We start from the raw sequence: 19,104 nt of genomic DNA, 5'->3' as shown, positions 1-19,104 counted from the left end.
TCACAGAGAGGAAGGGAGAGAGATAGAGAGAGTTAGAAACATCGAAGAGAGAGAAACATCGACCAGCTGCCTCTTGCACATCCCCCACCGGGGATGTGCCCGCAACCCAGGTACATGCCCTTGACCGGAATCGAACCCGGGACCTCTCAGTCCGCAGGCTGACGCTCTATCCACTGAGCCAAACCGGTTTCGGCTCATTTTTTAATTGGATTGTTTGTCTTCCTTTTGTTAAGTATGAGTTTCTTATATATTTTGGATATTAACCCTTTATCAGATGTATCATTGACAGATCTGTTCTTCCATGCAGTGGGCTCTCTTGTTATATTGTTCATGGTTTCTTTTGCTGTGCAGAAGCTTTTTATTTTGATGTAGTCCCATTTGTTTATTTTCTCCTTAGTTTCCTTTGCTTGGGAGATGTCTGAGATTTTGCTGCCTATGGTTTCTTTTAAGATTTTTATGGTTTCACGACTTACATGTAAGCCTTTTTTCCATTTTGAATTTATTTTTGTGTATGCTGTAAGTTGGTGATCTAGTTTCATTTTTTTTCATGTGTCTGTCCAATTTCCCCAGCACCACTTATTGAAATGACTGTCTTGACTCCACTGTATGTTCTTGCCTCCTTTGTCAAATATTAATTGAGCATAATGGCTTAAGTCGATTTCTGGGTTCTTTGTTCTGTTCCATTGATCTATATTTCTGTTCTTAATGACAGTACCAGGCTATTTTGATATTGGTAGCTTTGTAGTATAACTTAAAATCTGGTATTGTGATCCCTCTAACTTTGTTCTTTCTCAAGATTGTTGCAGCTATTCGGGGTCTTTTTGGTTCCATATAAATTTTTGGAGTATTTTTTCTAGATTTGTGAAATATGCTGTTGATATTTTAATAGGGATTGCATTGAACCTATAGATTGCTTTGGGTAGTATAGACATTTTCAATGATGATGATTCTACCAACCCATGAACACAGTATAATCTTCCACTTTTTTATATCTTCTCTTTCTCTTTTTCAATGTCCTTTAGTTTTCTGAGTACAAGTCTTTTACTTCCTTGGTTAAGTTTATTCCTAATTATCTTAATTTTTTTGTTGCAATGGTAAATGGTATTGTTTGTTTAGTTTCTCTTTCTGAGAATTCATTATGTTTATATATATATAAAGGATAATATGCAAATTGTCCCCAGGGGAGTTCGATTGCTTGCTATGATGTGTGCTGACCACCAGGGGGTGGCACGGAACGAAGGAAGGCCCTGGCAGTGAGCTGGCAGCCAGGGAAGGAAGGCTCTGGCCGGCAGCCAGAAGTTCCTGATTGGCCCTTATCACTGGCCAGGCCTAGGGACCCTACACATGTACGAATTTCTTGCATTGGGCCTCTAGTTGGTGAATAAAAATGCCAAAGAATTTTGGGTGTTAATTTTGTATCCCGCTACATTGCCAAATTCCTTTATTAAATCTAGTAGTTTTTGGTAGAGTCTTTAGGGTTTTCTTTGCATAATATCACGTCATCTGCGAATAATGAGAGTTTTACTTCCTTCTTTTCAATTTGAATGCCTTTTATTTCTTCTAGTCTGATTGCTATGGCTAGGACTTCCAATACTATGTTGAATAAGAGTAGTAAAAGCAGACATCCTTGTCTTGTTCCTGTTCTTAGGTGAAATGATTTTAGTTTTTGCCCATTGGTCATGATGTTGTCTGTAGTGTGTGTGTGTTAATCCACATCTGAGGATATTTTTCCATTGATTTTTAGGGACAGTGGGAGAGGGAAAGACAGAGAGAAACATTGATGTGAGAGAAACACATTGATTGGTTGCTTCCTGCATGAGCCTCGACCAGTGCCTGGGCTGGGGAGGAGTCTGCAACCAGTTTATGTGCCCTTGACCAGAATTAAACCTGGGACCCTTTGGTCCACAGGCCAATGCTCTGTACACTGAGCCAAACCGGCTAGGGCTGCTGAGAGTTTCTATCAAAAATGGGTGTTGGATTTTGTTGAATGCTTTTTCTTCGTCTACTGATATGATCATGTGATTTTTGTCTTTCAGTTTTTTTATGTGATGTATCACTTTGTTGATTTGCAAATATTGTATCAGCCTTGCATCCCTGGAATAAATCCCAGTTGGTCATGGTGTATAATTTTTTTAATGTATTGCTGGATCTGATTTTCTAACATTTTGTTGAAGATTTTAGCATCTATGTTCATCAGGAATATTGGCCTGTAGTTCTCTTTCTTTTGTAGTGCCTTTATCTGGTTTTAGAATTAGGATAACATCCTATATAATAAAGAACTAATATGCAAATTAGACCAGATGGCGGAACAACCTTCCAGAATGACCTTCCAGAACGACCAGTGGGTGGGGGGCAGTTCTGCAAGAGCTGCGAAGGCCTACTCTTGCATGAATTTCATGCATTGGGCCTCTAGTTGGTCTAATAAAAAGAGCTTGGAAGTATTCCTTCCTCTTGGATTTTTTGGAATAGTTTGAGGAAATAGGTGTTAGTTGTTATTTGAAGGTTTGATAAAACTCCTCTGTGAAGCCATCCGGGGCAGGGTTTTTGTTTGCTGGGAGTTTTTTGATTACTGCTTCTATTTCATCAGTTGTTAGTGGCCTATTCAGGTTTTCTGGTTCTTCCTGATTTAGTTTTGGGAGATTGCATTTTTCTAGGAATTAGTCCATTTCATCTACATTGTCCAGCTTGTTGGCATAAAGTTGTTCATAGTATTTTCTTACACTCCTTTATATTTCTGTGGTGTCAGTTGTTATTTTGCTACTTTCATTTCTGATTTTATTTATTTGGGTCCTCTCTTTGTTTCTGGATGAGTCTGGCTAGCGGTTCATCAATCTTGTTTATCTTTTCAAAGAACCAGCTCTTGGTTTCATTGATTTTTTAAAAATTTTATATTTTATTGATTTTTTACAGAGAGAAAGGGAGAGGGATAGAGAGTTAGAAACATCGATGAGAGAGAAACATCAATCAGCTGCCTCCTGCATATCCCCAGTCTCATTGGCTATATTAATAAAAGACTAATATGCAAATTGTCCCCTCTACCGGGAGTTCAACCAGGGGGTGGGGCCGGCCAGCCAACTGCGCACAGCCCCTCCTACCGGCTGGTCCTGCCCCCAATTGGGGCAGGCTGGCCAGACCCCACCCTTGCACGAATCCGTGCACCAGGCCTCTAGTTGCTTAATAACATGATTAGCCTCCACCATGTGTTTGAATGTTTTTGAGTGTTGATTTCTTATTTCATTCCAGTGTGGTCTGAGAAGATACTTGGAATTATTTAACAGGTTAAGCGCCAAGCCTGTTCTGTCTTCCTTTCCGTTTAGCCCGCGATATCTGATTTCACCAACATGCTGGAGGCCGGAGACTGATGAGGTCCAAACGGAAAGTATAGTGTCAGTCACCGGTGACTGACATGGTGCTTAGTGTGTTAAATACTAGGGGCCCAGTGTACAAATTCGTGCACCTTGAAAGGAACTGTGGACCATGAGGCTGTGGTGGGCACATGGGCGGGTCTTGGCCCATCCTCTGTGCCCCTGCCCAACCCCTCCCGTTGTGGCCCCTGGTCTCTTCTCTGCTGGCAGCCCCCTTCCCGCCGCTGCTGCTCCCACACATTGACGGTGCTGTCCCTGCTCGCACCCGCTAATGGTGCGGAGTGATTGGCGCAGTGCCGTCAGCAGGTGCGCGCAGTGGCTGCTGCCCCGATCGCCCCTCAGGAGCAGGGGTAGGTGGAGAAGCCCTCAGAGGGGATCGAGGCCTGCAGCTGCCACGTGCACCAGCTGATAGCACTGAGTGATCGGGACTGGCACTGGGCGCCAGCAGTGGGTGCAAGCGGGGACTGCAGCGTGCGGGAGCAAAGAATTTTCAGTAACCACCAGAGGCTCGCCCCGATGACAGGGACTGGTGCCCTACCTTGGTTTGGTGCCCCCACTCACCTGCTCCACCATCCGGCTGCGGCCAATGCCCGCCATGTTCCGCGCTCTGACGCCTGCTGCTGACACCTGCCATGTTCCACGTGCGTCCCCTGGTGGTCAGTGCATGTCATAGCGACTGGTTGTTCGGTTGTTTGGGTGTTCTGCCGTTTGGGCTATTTGCATATTAGGGTTTGATATATATAGATTCTTGAACTTGTAGAGATTTATTTTGTGTCCTAACATGTTTTCTGTCTTTTAGAATGACTCGTGCACTTGAGGAGAATGTATATTCTGCAAGTTTGGGGTGAATTGTTCTATAAATGTCAATTAAATCCATCTGATCCAGTGTGTCTTTTAGAGTCTCTGTTTCCTTGTCAATTTTTTGTCTGGAAGATCTAACCAATGAAGTCAGTGGTGTGTTAAAGTCCCCTACTCTGACAGTCTTGCTGTCGATTTCTTCCTTAAAGTCTTCTAGCAGGTTTTTGTTTGTTTCTATTTACATGGAATAACTTTTTTCAATTTCTTCAATCATCCTGTATGAGTCTTTTGTTCTGAGAGGTGGGTCTCTTGTAAGCAGCAAATAATTGGGTCATGTTTTTGTATCTATTCAGCTACCCTATGTATTTTGTTTGGAGCATTTAATCCATTTACATTTAAGGTTATTGATGGTTACTTATTTATTGCTATTTTAATTCTATATGCCTATGTTTCTCTCTTTGTCTATTTCTTCTCATTACAACAGTCCCTTTAGCATTTCTTGCAGTGCTGGTTTGGTGGTGATAAGCTCCTTTACCTTTTTCTGGTCTGGGAAGCTCATTATTTCACCATTTATTTTGAATGGTAGTCTTGCTGGACATAGTAATCTTGGTGTCCAATTCTTGCTTTTCATTACTTTGAATACTTCATGCCAATCCCTTCTGGCCTGTGGAGTTTCTGATGAGAAATCAGTTGTCAGCCTTATTGGAGCTCCTTTGTAGGTAACAAATTGCTTTTCTCTTGCTACCTATCAGATTCTCTCTTTGTCTTTAATTTTTGGCATTTTAATTATGATGTGTCTGGGAATAGGCCTGTTTGGGTTCTTCTTGCTTGAGATTCTCTGTGCCTCCTGAACTTGTGACTTTTTCCTTCACTAGGTTAGGGAAATTTTCTGCCATTATTCAAGCACATTTTCTATCCCTTGCTCACTTTCTTCCCCTTCTGGTATACCTATTATATGAATGTTGTTACGTTTCATGGTGTCCCTTTCCCTTAAGTTGTCCTGTTTTTAAATTTTTTTTCTTTTTGGGTTCTCTGATTGAATAATTTTTCTACCCTGTCTTCTAATTCACTGATCTAATCATTGTCTTGTCCTAATCTACTCAGTAGTCCTTCCACTGTGTTCTTTATTATATCATTTTTCATAGTTACTATATCTTTTCTCATGTTGTTGAGCATCCTCTGCCATCATTCTGAACTCTCTATCTGATAAATTTCTTTTCTCCCTTTCATTTAGCTCCTCTTCTGGAAAATTCACTTGTTCTTTCATTTCTGGCTTTTTTTTTTGTATCCCCATTTTCGCTGTTTGTTTGGGTTTGTGTCTATCAGGTAGGTTTGCTACAACTTCCAATCTCTAGTGCAGGACAATGCCAGCCACTATTTGTGACTGCTAGATAGAACAGGTTTAGCTACTCAGGTCTTCAGGGCTAGTTCCTATTATTTCAGTTAGTTTTATTTTTACAAATGTCTCTTTTAAAGTATGAGATACACACTGTAAAGGACACAAATCATAAGCTTGAGGGATCACAAAACGAGCATATTTATACAATCATTCCAGTCAAGAAATAGAACATTACCAGAACCCCAGAAGACCCCTCTGGTGTCCTATCTCAGTCACTACCATCATCCTCCTCTGCATGGCTAACCATTATCTTGACTCCTTATACTGCTTTTTAATTTTAAGGTGATTTTTGAACTTCCAATTTATTTAACTGGTTCACTAAAAGTACTTTTCTAATTTTTGAGGGAATAATGCATTGATCATGACTCTGAACCTGAAATTTTGTTTCCTTTTTAGAGTGGACTTCAATGTTCCTATGAAGAACAACCAGATAACAAACAATCAAAGGTAAGGTTCCTGCTAAGCATTGTGTTAGGTTATGATGTGTGTTGGTGTAACTATGAAGGATGAAATGTTTTTCCTTTCTTATCATACAACTATGATAATTTAAGTGATCTGAGCAAGGATTTTCACCAAACTACCCTTGGTCTGCTCTGTTTTTTTGTTTTTTTTTTTGGAGAATTTTTATGACTCTCCAGTTCTGTCCATGCTGTTGCAAATGGTAAGAATTCCTTCTTTTTTTACAGCAGCATAGTATTCCATTGTATAGATCAGGGGTCCTCAAACTACGGCCCGCGGGCCACATGCAAATACAAATATTGTATTTGTTCCCGTTTTGTTTTTTTACTTCAAAATAAGATATGTGCAGTGTGCATAGGAATTTGTTCATAGTTTTTTTTTAAACTATAGTCTGGCCCTCCAACGGTCTGAGGGACAGTGAACTGGCCCCCCGTTTAAAAAGTTTGAGGACCCCTGATGTAGACATTGAAAAAAATCATCTTAAAGTGATTTATTTTCTGCACTTGATTTTTGAAAATTTGAAGAATTTGGGGTTATGCATTTTTAATGAATGTCAGAGTTTAAGGTTTCTTGTCTTCCCTGCAAAATGAACTATGCAAGAGAAGGATTTTTTAATTACCAATAATTATTGAGATTATATGTAGTATTATAACCTACTCCAGATGGCCCAGATAAAATCAGTTTTTGAGAATTTTGACTTAAGGGAAAAGACTTTAGAAGTAATATTTTCAATCTGTGTAGATTGAGAAGCAGACATTTTAATTGATAGTACTGCTCTTGCTTTTGACTAGATTGTGATACAAGGTTTTTTGTGTTTTTTTAAAAATATATTTTCTTGATTTTTTATAGAGAGGAAGGGAGAGGGACAGAGAGTTAGAAACATCGATGAGAGAGAAACATCGGTCAGCTGCCTCCTGCACACTCCCTACTGGGTATGTGCCCGCAACCAGGGTACATGCCCTTGACCGGAATCGAACCCGGGACCCTTGAGTCCGCCGGCCGACGCTCTATCCACTGAGCCAAACTGGTTAGGACACAAGGCTTTTTTTTAAAAAATATTTTTATTGATTTCAGGGAGGAAAGGAGAGGGAGAGAGAGTTAGAAACATCAATGATGAGAGAGAATCATTGATTGGCTGCCTCCTGCACACCCCTACTGGGGATTGAGCCTGCAACCCTGGCCTGTTCCCTTGACCGGAATCAAACCCAGGACCCTTGTGTCCGCAGGCTGATGCTCTTTCTACTGAGCCAAACCAGCGAGGGTCAAGGTTTTTAAGTTTTATTTATTTATTTACTTATTATTGAATTTATTGTGGTTACACTGGTTAACGAAATTATATAGTTTTCAGGGTCACAATTCTACAACATATCTACACTGTATTGTATGTTCACCATCCCAAGTCAAATCTCCTTCCATCACCATTTATCTCTCCTTTACCTTCTTCTACCTCCTCCCACCTCCTCCCCTGGCAATTATCACACTGTTGTCCATGTCCATGAATTCTTTCTCTTTTTTTTTCAATTTCTCCTCCACCTCTCAGCCCCCTCCCCAAATATTTTAAATTTTAAATGAAAGTTTTGAGCTTGCAAGGTGCTTTTCAATTATTAGACCAGTGTTGTCTAATGTAAATATAATATGAGCCACATGTAATTGAAAATTTTCTAGTTGTCACATTAAAAAAGTAAAAAGAAATGGGTGAACTTGGTTTTAATAATATATTTTATTTAATCCAGTAAGTCTAAAATAATCATTGCAATATATAACTCGTAAAATAATCAAAGGCACATTTAACTTTTTTGGTATTAAGTCTTTGAGATTTGGCATGTATTTTACACTATAGCACATCTCAATCTGGGCTAGTCACATTTCTAGCATCTAAGAGGCACATGTGTCCAATGGCTATCATATTAGACAGTTCAGGTCTAGACCCAGAACTATCTCAGATATTGGCCCCAGAATAGAACCTGGCTGTCTGTCAAGACATTTCTGCTGTACCATAGTGGAAGGTCTTGTACAAGGCAGCTCTGACCCTTCTTGAGTTACATTATTTTCTGCAGCACACAGAAAAGATTGGAAATATGCCTGCCTATGAAGGTATTTTATGAATAAAAAGTAGAAAAACACATCAGAGTAGATCTTTTCATGTTTGGAAATCCATGGGGTTTAGAAATAATAGAACTTGCTGACAAAGGATAGCCCTGAAGGTTAATTTGTTTTCATTGGGCAAACTTTATACCTGATAAAGGTTTACTTTTTATTTGGTATAAATGATTTTTTATATATGCCAAATAGCATAGGTTATTTTAGAAACATAACTTGGTTTTTGTTATTCCATACTCTGCTGAAATGTCACCTTATCATAGACTGTCCCTGGCCACCTTTCTAAAATCCCCTCCCACTGTTCCCCATTCAATCTTGTCCCCTTACCTTGCTTTATTTTCTCCATAGTTCTTATCACCATATGAGATAGATATATTTTGTTAATTGTTTTGCTAGAGGCCCGGTGCATGAAATTCGTTCACTTGGGGGGGGTGGTCCCCTCAGCCCAGCCTGTGCCTTCTCCAGGACCCCTAGGGGGATGTCCGCCTGCCAGCTTAGGCCTGCTGCCTGGGGAGAGTGGGCCTAAGCCGGCAGGCGGACATCCCTCTCGCAGTCTGAGACCCCTCGCTCCTTACCACCCACCTGCCTGCTCCTTACCTCGCTCCTTACCACCCACCTGCTCGCTGCTCCTTAGCGCTGCCGCGGAGGCGGGAGAGGCTCCCACCATCGCCTCTGCGCTCACCAGCTATGAGCCCAGCTTCTGGCTGAGCAGCGCTCCCCCTGTGGGAGTGTGCACTGACCACCAGGGGGCAGATCCTGCATTGAGCATCTGCCCCCGATGGTCAGTGCGCATCATAGCGACTGGCTGTTCCGCCGTAATGGTCACTTAGGTTTTTATTATATAGATTACCTCTCTCATGATTAGAATTTCACTTCCATGAGAGCAGAGACTGTTTTATTTACTGTTGTATTGTCAGAATGTGTAACAGTACCTGGCTTAAAAGAAGTATTCAATAAGTATTTATTGAATAAATAAATCATTTTCTTAATTATAAATTTTAATTTTTTAAAGACTGGCAAAAACGAAAAGCTAGTATCAGGTTTGTAACAAAAATTTGAAATGTTTTAAGTTTAATAATTTTTTGGTTAAACTCAAATGTAGTATAGTATATAAATCACATTCTGTATAATGCATATATTTTTTCTTAAATAGAAAAGTGTCTTAGGATCTGTAATGGGTGCAAAAAAGTTACTACAATTCTTCCCAAATTTTCTTTAATGGTTTCAAGATTTCTTCCAGTTATATAAAAGCTGTGTTTTGGTGTCCCTAAGACCATGCACATTTTGTGATTTGCTAGGACTCATAAAACACAGTGCATAGTCTCACTAGTAAAGTTCATTACATTGAAAGGATGCATGGAAGGGTCAGCACTGGGAAAAGACAGGGAGAGTCTGGAGAAATCCATGAATGGGTTTCTGATGCTCTCTCCCTCCCATGAGGGGACATACCGAGTGTGTTCCTTTCTCCAGCAGTGAAAAATGCAGTAAATTGTGTGCAATGATTATGCCCAGAAAAGCCTGTTAGAGACTTGGCCCTCAAGATTTTTATTGGGAGCTGGTACCATAAGTACCCTCTGCCTAGCAACTATCGAAATTCCAGACTTCCTGGAGGGAAGCAGGTACCCAGCATAAATGGCCTTGTTTTTTTGTAGACAGTCTAGGAATGGTGAATGCCTTTTGTCTGTTAAAGGACTGAGGGACCACTTTGAAAGCCAAGTTCTGGACACCAGCCAAGGATCAACCTTGCAAGCAGGTTTTTCAAAGATAGCAGCTTCAGGCCTGCTAGCTGAGTTCTGCTTTCTGCATAAGGGGCAAACAATGATGAGAATGTATAATCCTAGGTGGAGAGTGTAATTAACTTTGTAATTAACTTCTTCCCTTGAACATGTATCTGAGGACCATCAGTGAATTGTTGAAAGTACATTTGAAGGAATTTGGAAAAGGAAAGGGGCTTTATGTTTTATGAGGCCATGAAGGACATATTTCCCACTAATTTCTAGACGTAATCTTCTTGTTCTACCTGCTGTCTCTTTCTGGTTGCAGAATCAAGGCTGCCATCCCAAGTATAAAATTCTGCTTGGACAATGGAGCCAAGTCAGTTGTTCTTATGAGCCACCTGGGTCGGCCCGATGGTGTCCCCATGCCTGACAAGTACTCTTTGGAGCCAGTTGCTGTAGAACTCAAATCTCTGCTGGGCAAGTAAGTGCCAGCTCTGGTGCTGGTAGACGTTGTGACAGGAGATGTCAAGCATATTGTTACTGGTTCTTAACTTTCAGACTGCTTAAGTCTCTCCATCTCATGCTCTTCCCAGGGATGTTTTGTTCTTGAAGGATTGCGTGGGCCCCGAAGTGGAGAAAGCTTGTGCTGCCCCAGCTGCTGGGTCTGTCATCCTGTTGGAGAACCTTCGCTTTCATGTGGAAGAAGAAGGGAAGGGAAAAGATGCTTCTGGGAACAAGGTAGGACCTGTGATTTTTAAAATTTATTTGTATATTTTTATTAGTTTAGAGAGGAAGGGAGAGGGAGAGATTGAAACATTAATGATGAGAGAGAATCATTGATCGGCTGCCTCCTGCACGCCCCCTACTGGGGAGTGAGCCCCTAACCCAGGCATGTGCCCTTGACTGGAATTGAACCTGGGACCCTTCAGTCCACAGGCCAATGCTCTATCCACTGAGCCAAACCAGCTAGGGCCTGACATTTCTTAAGGTCACTTGAGTGCCTTCTTTCAAGCAGTTTCTTTTCTTAGCACCACAGGCCTTGGTCATATTGCCTTATCGTGCCTTTGGCATGATCTTGCTAGTAGAAGTAAAATGCTGACCTAAAATTTGGTGCCCTTTTAGACAGAAACTCGAGCTGCACAGACTCTAGGACTTAGACAGGGCAGGAGGCAACTGGGAAATTGAGGCAAAACCTTTTATAAAGGAAGTGAGGAACAAAAAAAAAAAAAGGAAGTGAGGAACTAACTACTCTAGTCAATGACTTTTTTCTTTAGTTGACTTTACATTTAGTGTCCAATAGCTTTCAATGCTTGAAATTTCAGGAGCCAGTCATGACTTTAAAATGGGTAAAAAACAAAGTGAGGCCATAAAATGTTTCCTTTATCCAGTGTCTCTGCATTGGTCTTTTAGGGGCATTCTCTTCCTTCTAGTTATTGGCAGAAGAAAAATGAGAAGTGGGTTCTGATTATTATTGTTAATTTCTAAAGCACTTTTTCATGAAGAGCTTTCAATTTGCCATTTTGCCTCAAATAATTCTTGATAGAGGGGTTATTATGCCTTTTTAATATGGGAAGATTTCAGGGATAGAGAGCAACTTGCCAGAAGTTACACTGTGAATTCGTGTCAGAACTGGGCTTAGAACTCAGGTCTCCTGCCATCGAGGCATTGTTTTCATTACTATATGAATCATCTTCCAGTCACCAGTAGCTGATGATATTCCATTTTAGAGAGATTATGGGGGCTTTTCAGTCTTTAGTTTTAGCATTAGTATACCTGTATTCTTTTTTTAAAAATATATTTTACTGATTTTTCACAGAGAGGATGGGAGAGGGATAGAGAGTTAGAAACATCGATGAGAGAGAAACATCGATCAGCTGCCTCCTGCACACCTCCTTCTGGGGATGTGCCGCAACCAAGGTATATGCCCTTAGCCGGAATCGAACCCGGGACCTTTCAGTCTGCAGGCCGATGCTCTATTCACTGAGCCAAACCGGTCAGGGCAACCTGTATTCTTTGGGTCATTAGAAGAATGCTCATGTGGCAGCTGCATTCATCTTGATACGTAGGAGGATGGGAGTGGGCAGTGACTAAAATGAATATCTGCTTTGTGCTGTGCCGTCTCTCCCTTCATCTGGCTTCCTGTGCATCTTCGCTTAGTCTCCTCCCAAAGACTTTTTGTTCATCCTGCCATTCTGCTTTCCATCCCCTTTGGGGGGTGGTATCCCTGGATAGTGAGCTGATATTTCAGAGCTCTATATTTTACTTATAGTTTTTGTTCCTCTCTTCTTTTTTGTAGAAGTGTATTTCTTATTTTCTCAAATGCCTAACTTCAGGAAAGGCCATATAAAATACCTCCTTTTGGTCAGCATAAAATGTTTTTGAGGTCCTTTTCTCTTGTCATGTTTCTGTCTGCCTGCTCTGTCCCAGCCTGCCATTGTTGCTTTCATGAGGAATATGTGTGAGGACCTCTCCCTTTGCAGAAAGGCTTTTTCCTCTCTTTTATAAGGAGAATATGTTAAAAATGAGGAAATGAGTCAAAGAGATAGAAGAATAGTCAGAATCTTGTCCTAGAAGTAGGGGAGAGGCCAGTGAAAAATGAGATGTGGTTATTAGCCTTTGTGATTAAGCAGTTAAGCCACGGGTCAGGAATCTTAGGTTTGCAATTTGAGGGAAGGCAAAGGAGAGCAAAAACACGTAAAGTTGACCAAAAGACCTAGAATATTTGCAAGAAAGAGCAGACCCTGTTGCTAATTGTAAATATTGATGTCTCACCAACTCAAGGGTCTCTAGAGAATGTTCAAGAAGACTCTTTGTAGGAAATGCTTTTATAGTTGCCTTTGCAGCCATCAACATTTACTGTTGTTGGTTTTCCTTTTTTTTTCCTCTGCAGGTTAAAGCGGAGCCAGCTAAAGTAGAAGCTTTCCGAGCTTCACTTTCCAAGCTAGGGGATGTCTATGTCAATGATGCTTTTGGCACTGCTCACCGAGCCCACAGGTAGTACGAGTCTTATTTGATGTTGAACTGGGAACAGTATTATTCTGTTTACTCAAGCAGCCCAATCTCTGGGTTGCTTTTAGAGACATCTGTATTATACTGTGATTCTGTTGGCTTCTATCTCTAATTGGAGCTACCACTTAGATTGTGGCTCTTGTTGAGTGCCTCTGATCCAAAGAGGAAATAAAAGTAAAAGTTGAGAATTGTGGAGCTTTTTTTGATCTTCTGTAAGCAGTTGCTCTTTCTCATTGTGGATATTTCATGTAAAGTTCACCCTCTGTGAACATTGTGGGATCAGAATCTTATGCTGTCAGTAGGAAGAAATTTTAGGAATCTTCTCTTGTCATCAACTGGCTGATTATTTATTGAAATTAATCCCTTGGCCTGAAGACTACTAATAATTGGGTATATTAAATTCTGCTTAAGGTAATTGCTTTTCATTTGCCCCTTGACACTGCACTATTAGTAAAAATTTATACCTAAGTGTTTTTGTTGCAGTTTAGGGATGAAAATCATGGTCTCCTGGAATCTTCAAAGTATTTCAGTGATAAGGAGATGGCCTCTAGAATTGGGAGAATTGGGAGGGACCGACTACAATTTGAATGTCTCTTGTCTTTTCTAGCTCTATGGTGGGAGTCAATCTGCCACAGAAAGCTGGAGGTTTTTTGATGAAGAAGGAGCTGAACTACTTTGCCAAGGCGTTGGAAAGCCCAGAGCGACCCTTCCTGGCCATCCTGGGCGGGTATGAAGAACTCTTCAAGATTATGCTTTCAGTAGTGTGTTTGCCTGGTAGGAGGCCATAACTTGGGTGTTTATTGTCAGAATAGGGTGTTTATTGTCTTTCAGCTCAGCCTGTACCCTCTCCAATCTGGGACCCCTCGGGGGATATCCGACTGCCGGTTTAGGCCTGATCCCACAAACCGGCAGTCGGACATCCCTCTCACATCCCAGGACTGCTGGCTCCCAACTGCTTGCCTGCCTGCCTGCCTGCTGGATTGCCCCTAACCACTTCTGCCTGCCAGCCTGATCACCCCCTAACCACTCCCCTGCCGGCCTGATCAATGCCTAACTGCTCTCCCCTGCCGGCCCGATTGCCCCTAACTGCCCTCCCCTGCAGGCCTAGTCGCCCCCAACTGCCCTCCCCTACAGGCCCAGTCGCCCCCAACTGCCCTCCCCTGCAGGCCTGGTCACCTCCAACTGTTCTCCCCTGCAGGCCTGGTCGCCCCCAACTGCCCTCCCTGTTCGCCTGGTCGCCCCGAACTGCTCTCCCCTGCAGGCCCAGTTGCTCCCAACTGCCCTCCCCTGCTGGCCCGGTCATCCCTAACTGCCCTCCCCTGAAGGTCTGGTTGCCCCCAACTGCCCTCCCCTGCTGGCCCGGTCATCCCTAACTGCCCTCCCCTGAAGGTCTGGTTGCCCCCAACTGCCCTCCCCTGCTGGCCCGGTCATCCCTAACTGCCCTCCCCTGAAGGTCTGGTTGCCCCCAACTGCCCTCCCCTGCTGGCCCGGTCATCCCTAACTGCCCTCCCCTGAAGGTCTGGTTGCCCCCAACTGCCCTCCCCTGCTGGCCCGGTCATCCCTAACTGCCCTCCCCTGAAGGTCTGGTTGCCCCCAACTGCCCTCCCCTGCTGGCCCGGTCATCCCTAACTGCCCTCCCCTGAAGGTCTGGTTGCCCCCAACTGCCCTCCCCTGCTGGCCCGGTCATCCCTAACTGCCCTCCCCTGAAGGTCTGGTTGCCCCCAACTGCCCTCCCCTGCTGGCCCGGTCATCCCTAACTGCCCTCCCCTGAAGGTCTGGTTGCCCCCAACTGCCCTCCCCTGCTGGCCCGGTCATCCCTAACTGCCCTCCCCTGAAGGTCTGGTTGCCCCCAACTGCCCTCCCCTGCTGGCCCGGTCATCCCTAACTGTCCTCCCCTGCAGGCCTGGTCACCCCTAACTGCCCTCCCCTGCTGGCCTGATTGCCCACAACTGCCCTTCCCCTGCCAGCCATCTTCTGGTGGCCATCTTGTGACCACATGGGGGTGGCCATCTTGTGCGAGGGTGTGATGGTGAATTTGCATATTACCTCTTTATTATATAAGATGGCACAATCAAACTGGGTAACAGAGGAGAATTTAATAAAGAGACTATCTACAAAGGTATGGGTAGCTTTCAGAGAAACTTAAAGGGGATAGTACAGTAATCTGGGCCTAGCAATAGCTATTACCATCCCTAGGCCTAAAGGGACAAAGAGGGAATGGTTACCAAAATCCAGAGAGGGTAGTTGTATGGAGAGGGCTCTCTGATAGGACAGGGGACATAGGGATAGATATCTGTCAGGGAGGGAGCAAGGGAAATAATATTCTGATGTCCCTTCAACCTCCTACTGATGTACTCCTCTCACCCTCAGTTGGCTGCAACCCAACTAGAAGCCAGAGAGCAAGGGAGTCCTTTGAGGAAGACCATGCAGGTCAGCCTCTTGGTACAGAGAATAGGGCTGAGAAGGAATAAAAAATGGTTCTGGCCCTAACCGGTTTGGCTCAGTGGATAGAGCGTCGGCCTGTGGACTGAAAGGTCCCAGGTTCGATTCCGGTCAAGGGCATGTACCTTGGTTGCAGGTACATCACCAGGAGGGGTGTGCAGGAGGCAGCTGATCGATGTTTCTCTCTCATCAATGTTTCTAACTCTCTATTCCTCTCCCTTCCTCTCTGTAAAAAAAATCAATAAAATATATTTAAAAAATGGTTCTGGAGGAAAGAATTGGAAAGGTCCACCACATATGCTCATCTAACAATTTTAATTTTTGATGCATTTGAGCCTTTCATATCCATATAATCTGGCAAGGAATAACTAGGAGAATCTTCTCATTTGTGTTTAATATATCATTTAGAACTCATTTCTCCAGATCACATACCATTTTGTATTTTCTCCTATGGGTAAAGATACCATGTGAATAATTATATTGTGATAGCTTAGTTAAAAATAGAAATTTCAGAATTGTGGGTCAAGAGGCTAGCTGAGTAAATTTTAGGTGATAGAGTAGGGACAGGGACCTGGTACTGCTTAGAAAAGATAACTTACTATCACTTGGCATGGCTAACTAGGTACCAGCCTCTTTATGACTGGAAGCCTCTGACCCTTCTATGAGCAGGGCTTTAGTCCTCATGGGAATGAACACACTCAGCATTTCCCTATGAAAGCTGACTCTGGAGTTGAGTGTCAATTTCACATAGCATAATTGCTCTCTCTTTTGTGAGCCGTTTCAGGGTCCTAAAAATTATTCAGGAGGATACGGGTTATCTGTGTCTTGTGACCTTATAAAGTTCAGACTGATTGTTGCTTCCGGGGAGATTAGGATTTGAGCTGTCTGATTTTGTTTTCCAACCTTCTGTAGACATGGAATTTGGGAGTGAGTGCCACCTTGTGGTTATGATTAGGTTTTAAACTCAGCTTGAAATAGTTGTTTTGGGGAGCCTGATGTGGAGGTTTTTTTTTTTTTTTTTTTTTGCTACCTTTCTTGCAGTGTAGTCTCCTTAGACCATTAATGATTTTGGGAAAATTTTTACATTTTTATTAAAAGACATTATTGTGGAAGCACTCAAACAGGCACAGACGTTGAGAGAATAGTATAATAAACCCCAGGTGCCTGTCACCCTGCTTCAAAAATTTTTTGACATTTTTGCCAATCTTGTTTCATCTATTGTCTAATACTTTTATTTATCAAGAGTATTTTAAAGCAAGCCTTAGCCCTGGCCGGGTGGCTCATCACTCAGCACACCAAAAAGTTGTGGGTTCAATTCTGGGTCGGGGCACAAACCTAGGTTGTGGGTTTGATTTCCGGTCAGGGTGCATGTGGGAGGCAACCAATCGATGCTTCTCTCACATTATTTCTCTCTTTCTCTTTTCCTTTCTCTCTCTCTAAAATCAATAAACATATCCTTGGGTGAGGATAAAAAAATAAAGTAAGCCTTAGATATCGTATAATTTCACTTATAATACTTCTGCATGCATCTCATAACTGATAAGGATACTTCTTTTAAATAACTACCTAACAAAATTTAAGTTTCATCTATAGTACCTCATCTGTATTTAGAAGTTATCTATCATCTCAGAAATGTCTTTTTACAGTTTGTTTGAATAAGGATCCAAACGAAGTCCATGTATTACATTTGGTTGTTAGGTATCTTTCATTCTGTGATAATCCTGTTTTCTTCTTTTTTTTTTTTTAAAAAAATATACTTTTATTGATTATGAGAGAGGAAGGGAGAGGGAGAGAGAGAAACGTCAATGATGAGAGAGAATCATTGATTGGCTGCCTCCTGCAAGCCCCCTACTGGGGATTGAGCCTGCAACTCAGGCATGTGCCCTTGACTGGACTCAAAACCAGGACCCTTCAGTCCTTTGGCTCTATCCACTGAGCCAAACCGGCTAGGGCAGTTCCCTCTTCTTTAGTATTTTTCATTGCATTGATTTATTGAAGTAGGGAATTTGAGTTATATCCCACATTCTTTAGAAGAGTTTGAGTCTCTTTACTTTTATTTTCTCCGCACCTCCCTTCCTCCCTCCTTCTCTCTCTCTCTCTCTCTCTCTCTCTCTCTCTTTCTCCATTAACAGATAACTCCATTCTGACCCTTCATGATGACCAATCTTGAGAAGAGAGATAAAGTCTCTTGTCATCCATTTCCCCACATCACTATTGTTCTGAAACCCTATTTTACAAATCCTAGCATAGTGCCTCTCACAGGGTAGCCATCATCTTTTTTATTGAATGGAGAGGAAACAGGCTCAGGTGATTTGTTCATTTAAGTAGGATTTAGATATATAGGAATGTGAACGGAAGGCAAGCTATTATGTGAGGGACATTAAAGGTTGTGCTTCAAGTGAACTCGTTTTTCTTTAGAGCTTTTTCCTTTCATAGGGAGGTGAAAAAACATCTGTATTTATTGTCTTATTTCCCTCTACTAGAATATAAGCACCAAAGGGGTAGGGGTTTTTGTTTTTGTCAAGTGATTTTTCTTGAGACCTAGAATAGTGCTTGGCACATAATAGGTACTCTATAAATATGTTGAATCAGGTGGTCCAAAAGAATAATGAATGCCATAAAGCAAATGTCCCAGTCACTGAGAATAGACTTACGAGTGTGAATATCTATTTTTGCTCAGTATGTATTAGTTTAGTATATAATCTCATCCTTGCTCTAGGGTTAAGACAGTTTTGAGTAGGCTTAGGGAAACCCACAATTAGCAGTCTTGCTCAGGCATAATTAGTAATCTTGACCTTCTGATTTTTGGGGGGAAAAGAGATAAAATAGACTTATTTGGAACTCATGGTTCCTTTAGATGATAGTAGGTCTTCTTAGCCATTTTTAGTCTAGAGCCATACCGTTAAAGGATTTCTTAGAAATGAATTGGCCTTTTGGGTTAAAGAAACATAGGCAAAGTTAGCCAATACTTTTGTCACTTTGTGGGACATTTCTCTGTTTCTCTGCCTTGATATAAAAACTCAGGCTCTATGTATTATCACTTCTTTTGTTTGTCCATTATTCTTTTGGTGATGATTTTTGCTTTCCCTTCCAGAGCTAAAGTTGCAGACAAGATCCAACTGATTAATAATATGCTGGACAAAGTCAATGAGATGATTATTGGTGGTGGAATGGCTTTTACCTTCCTTAAGGTGCTCAACAACATGGAGGTAGGAAACCAATGACAAGTGGATATGAAATAGCTCTTGATGAGAAATAGAAAGAAAACCAGCTTTTGACATGAGCCCTAAAAACTCCCATTTTTGTTTATTTTGGCAAGTTGTTTTTCTTTTGTCTTGGAATTGTTCTTTTATATTGTATTGTATCTTCTTCCTGTCTACTTTGTGAGGCAATCACATTCTTAGTATAGAGGTTGATCTTCATCATTTTGGTCCCTTGTGTAGATTGGCACTTCTCTGTTTGATGAAGAGGGAGCCAAGATTGTCAAAGACCTAATGTCCAAAGATGAGAAGAATGGTGTGAAGATTACCTTACCGGTTGACTTTGTCACTGCTGACAAGTTTGATGAGAATGCCAAGACTGGCCAAGCCACTGTGGCTTCTGGCATACCTGCTGGCTGGATGGTGAGTCACTTGGGTGGTTGATAGTGTGAGTGAACAAAAATATTTTGGTATCATTTATTCAACCAACCTACAAGCATTTTATTATTTTTTTAAAATATATATTTTATTGATTTTTTACAGAGAGGAAAGGAGAGGGATAGAGAGTTAGAAACATCGATGAGAGGGAAACATCGATCAGCTGCCTCCTGCAC

General features: G+C 42.0%; 1 protein-coding gene across 1 annotated transcript in view; it reads left to right on the top strand.

Annotated features, from left to right (window-relative positions):
* The window catches only part of PGK1 (phosphoglycerate kinase 1), a 31,656-nt gene that overhangs the window by 9,714 nt on the left and 2,838 nt on the right, over positions 1 to 19,104 (top strand). Inside the window, exons 2-8 of the mRNA XM_005872861.2 lie at positions 5,959 to 6,009; positions 10,165 to 10,320; positions 10,433 to 10,577; positions 12,730 to 12,833; positions 13,456 to 13,575; positions 18,385 to 18,499; positions 18,734 to 18,913. Of these exons, the coding sequence (XP_005872923.1) occupies positions 5,959 to 6,009; positions 10,165 to 10,320; positions 10,433 to 10,577; positions 12,730 to 12,833; positions 13,456 to 13,575; positions 18,385 to 18,499; positions 18,734 to 18,913 (871 nt within the window). The remainder of the gene's footprint in view (positions 1 to 5,958; positions 6,010 to 10,164; positions 10,321 to 10,432; positions 10,578 to 12,729; positions 12,834 to 13,455; positions 13,576 to 18,384; positions 18,500 to 18,733; positions 18,914 to 19,104) is intronic.

Source organism: Myotis brandtii, unplaced genomic scaffold, assembly GCF_000412655.1.
Source record: "Myotis brandtii unplaced genomic scaffold, ASM41265v1 scaffold394, whole genome shotgun sequence".
NCBI classification, from domain to species: Eukaryota; Metazoa; Chordata; class Mammalia; order Chiroptera; family Vespertilionidae; genus Myotis; species Myotis brandtii.
Note: the sequence above shows the minus strand (reverse complement) of the source record. Positions and strands in the feature narration are given on the sequence as shown.